Genomic DNA, 1,993 nt, shown 5'->3' with positions numbered 1-1,993 from the left:
TATATATATATATATATATATATATATATATATATATATATATATATATATATATATATATATATATATATATCATAAATTTATAGTAATATTACTGTGCATTTTCACTTCTTCAAAATTCGTTAAAATCATTGTGTTTTAATTTTCAGTTAGTAAACACAACATTAATATAAAAAAAAATACACCCCGTACCTTCTCATTAATAAAATTTGAAATTAAAACCAAGCTAGAATCATAAACAGAACTCCGGTATACCATTCATTATTGCCAACGACCTCCAGCAAGTACTTGAACTCGGGGAATGAACTGCCGGTTGCTAGGCGAACATTTTTGGAATTAGCACCACGGTTACCTAGTGGTACGTTCGTCTGTTAATTTCTAGTTCACTGTATTTTTTTTTATTATTATTAGTATTCTTCTTCTTTTTATTATGCCCTTGGTAGGCGTCAAAGTGCAAACTGTTTATGTCTAATAATCTAATCGTCTTTCCTTTTTTTTTTCTTTCGTATTTCATACGTTCACGTGTTTATCACACGTGAATCTAATCAGGTTTCGCGAATCCTATACATTGCACAGCACACCCATGGTAAGCCGTAGCGTAACCCAATGAACTCTCATTTCCTCTGGCCATATCCAGCATAGCAACTAACCCACACCGGGTAGACAACGTCCGTTATATCTCGTGAATTATGATATTTAAAATCGAGAAAGTGTCCTTAAACTCAATTCTAAGTTTTGAGATTTCTTCGCCTCATATGTCAAAATCTCGTGAATATTGCTGAAAATTCTATAAAAATTAGAATACTAAATGGTAGATTCTGAAGGATCTATCCGGCTTAGTGACTAGACGAGCCAGTGAAAACCCTGGCCTCCTACCAAGGACCAATCACCTTCGCTTTGCACTGGGCGGTTGTCGGGGCTCGTACTAAACGCCCTAAAATAGACTATGTGTACTTTCTATTTTTTTTGTCGTCAGTCTAAAGAAGACCCAGATAAGGATACACGATAGTTCGATTGTCGTTTCGTCTGACCTGAAAGAAATTCTACAGCTGTAGTCACAAGAAACCATTAATATTATTAAGACCCACTTCCGAGTGAGTAAATTTTTGTTTCTTTGCCTTGGTGGCCGATATGAAGGACCTGGTAACTGCATACCTCAACGAGGTGTATTGAGGATACGACAGTATTTAAACCTCGTTCTCTGTACGTGAGGTTAAGCAGTCTGGGCGAGAGAGAGGCATAGCTTGAACGAGTTTGGAACGGGCTGCCACGAGCAACTCTAGACGCATCTCTCTCCCTCTCTCCTTGATTTCTGCTTAGTTGCAAGCAAGCAAAGCTGCCGGGTGCCTTTCGAGATGGTGTGCACTTGCGTTTACTGCCTCGGCGGTGGAAACGATTGCCTGCAGAACCTCAGATCCGAGAAGAGCCTGAACATGCAACGGATGGAGGCTGACGTTAATCCCTTCTTTCACTATAAGAGGCTCAAAGCATTTGGTAAGTCAACAGAAAATAATGTGGTTTTTTTGTAATGTTTCCGTTAGGCGCACCGTGGATGAAGGTTTACATTTTAGAGGATTTTTCTATTGTATCTAAAAATTGTCTTATTTTCTCTACATATAGTTTATATTATGTTTTCCAAGGCAAGTTATTTTAGTCCTGTTATCCCTCTGTTCTTTTTATTTATTTTTTTTTTTAGAAATTATAAATAGATAATAGAGAAAATATGGGGAAAACGTTATTGTTTAATATTGTAACCACTTGGCTTTTTGGGGGGAATTAAATAATCCAGTTTGCCAATAAATTTTATCTATAAATCATCATACATTCAACATCATAACTCTGATGCGTTTATGAAAGAACACTTTGTACATTAGAAATATTCTGGAAAATAAAATTGATATCCATCTTTCCATAACTGTGCAAACGTTTATCAAATCCCTAATATCATATATACAAATGCGATAACTTTATAAAGTCCAGACAAGTCTTTTCC

The 1,993-nt window shown here is 35.9% G+C and overlaps 1 protein-coding gene across 1 annotated transcript in view; it reads left to right on the top strand.

The window, feature by feature from the left end:
* Positions 1–882: 882 nt before the first annotated feature.
* The window catches only part of LOC137655825 (microtubule-associated proteins 1A/1B light chain 3C-like), a 77,239-nt gene continuing 76,128 nt past the window's right edge, over positions 883–1,993 (top strand). Inside the window, exon 1 of the mRNA XM_068389996.1 lies at positions 883–1,494. Within this exon, the coding sequence (XP_068246097.1) occupies positions 1,356–1,494 (139 nt within the window). The 5' untranslated portion in view covers positions 883–1,355. The remainder of the gene's footprint in view (positions 1,495–1,993) is intronic.

Source organism: Palaemon carinicauda, chromosome 16 (genome assembly GCF_036898095.1).
Source record: "Palaemon carinicauda isolate YSFRI2023 chromosome 16, ASM3689809v2, whole genome shotgun sequence".
Classification (NCBI taxonomy): Eukaryota; Metazoa; Arthropoda; class Malacostraca; order Decapoda; family Palaemonidae; genus Palaemon; species Palaemon carinicauda.
The sequence above is the reverse complement of the archived record's forward strand: the minus strand, read 5'-3'. Positions and strand labels throughout refer to the sequence as shown.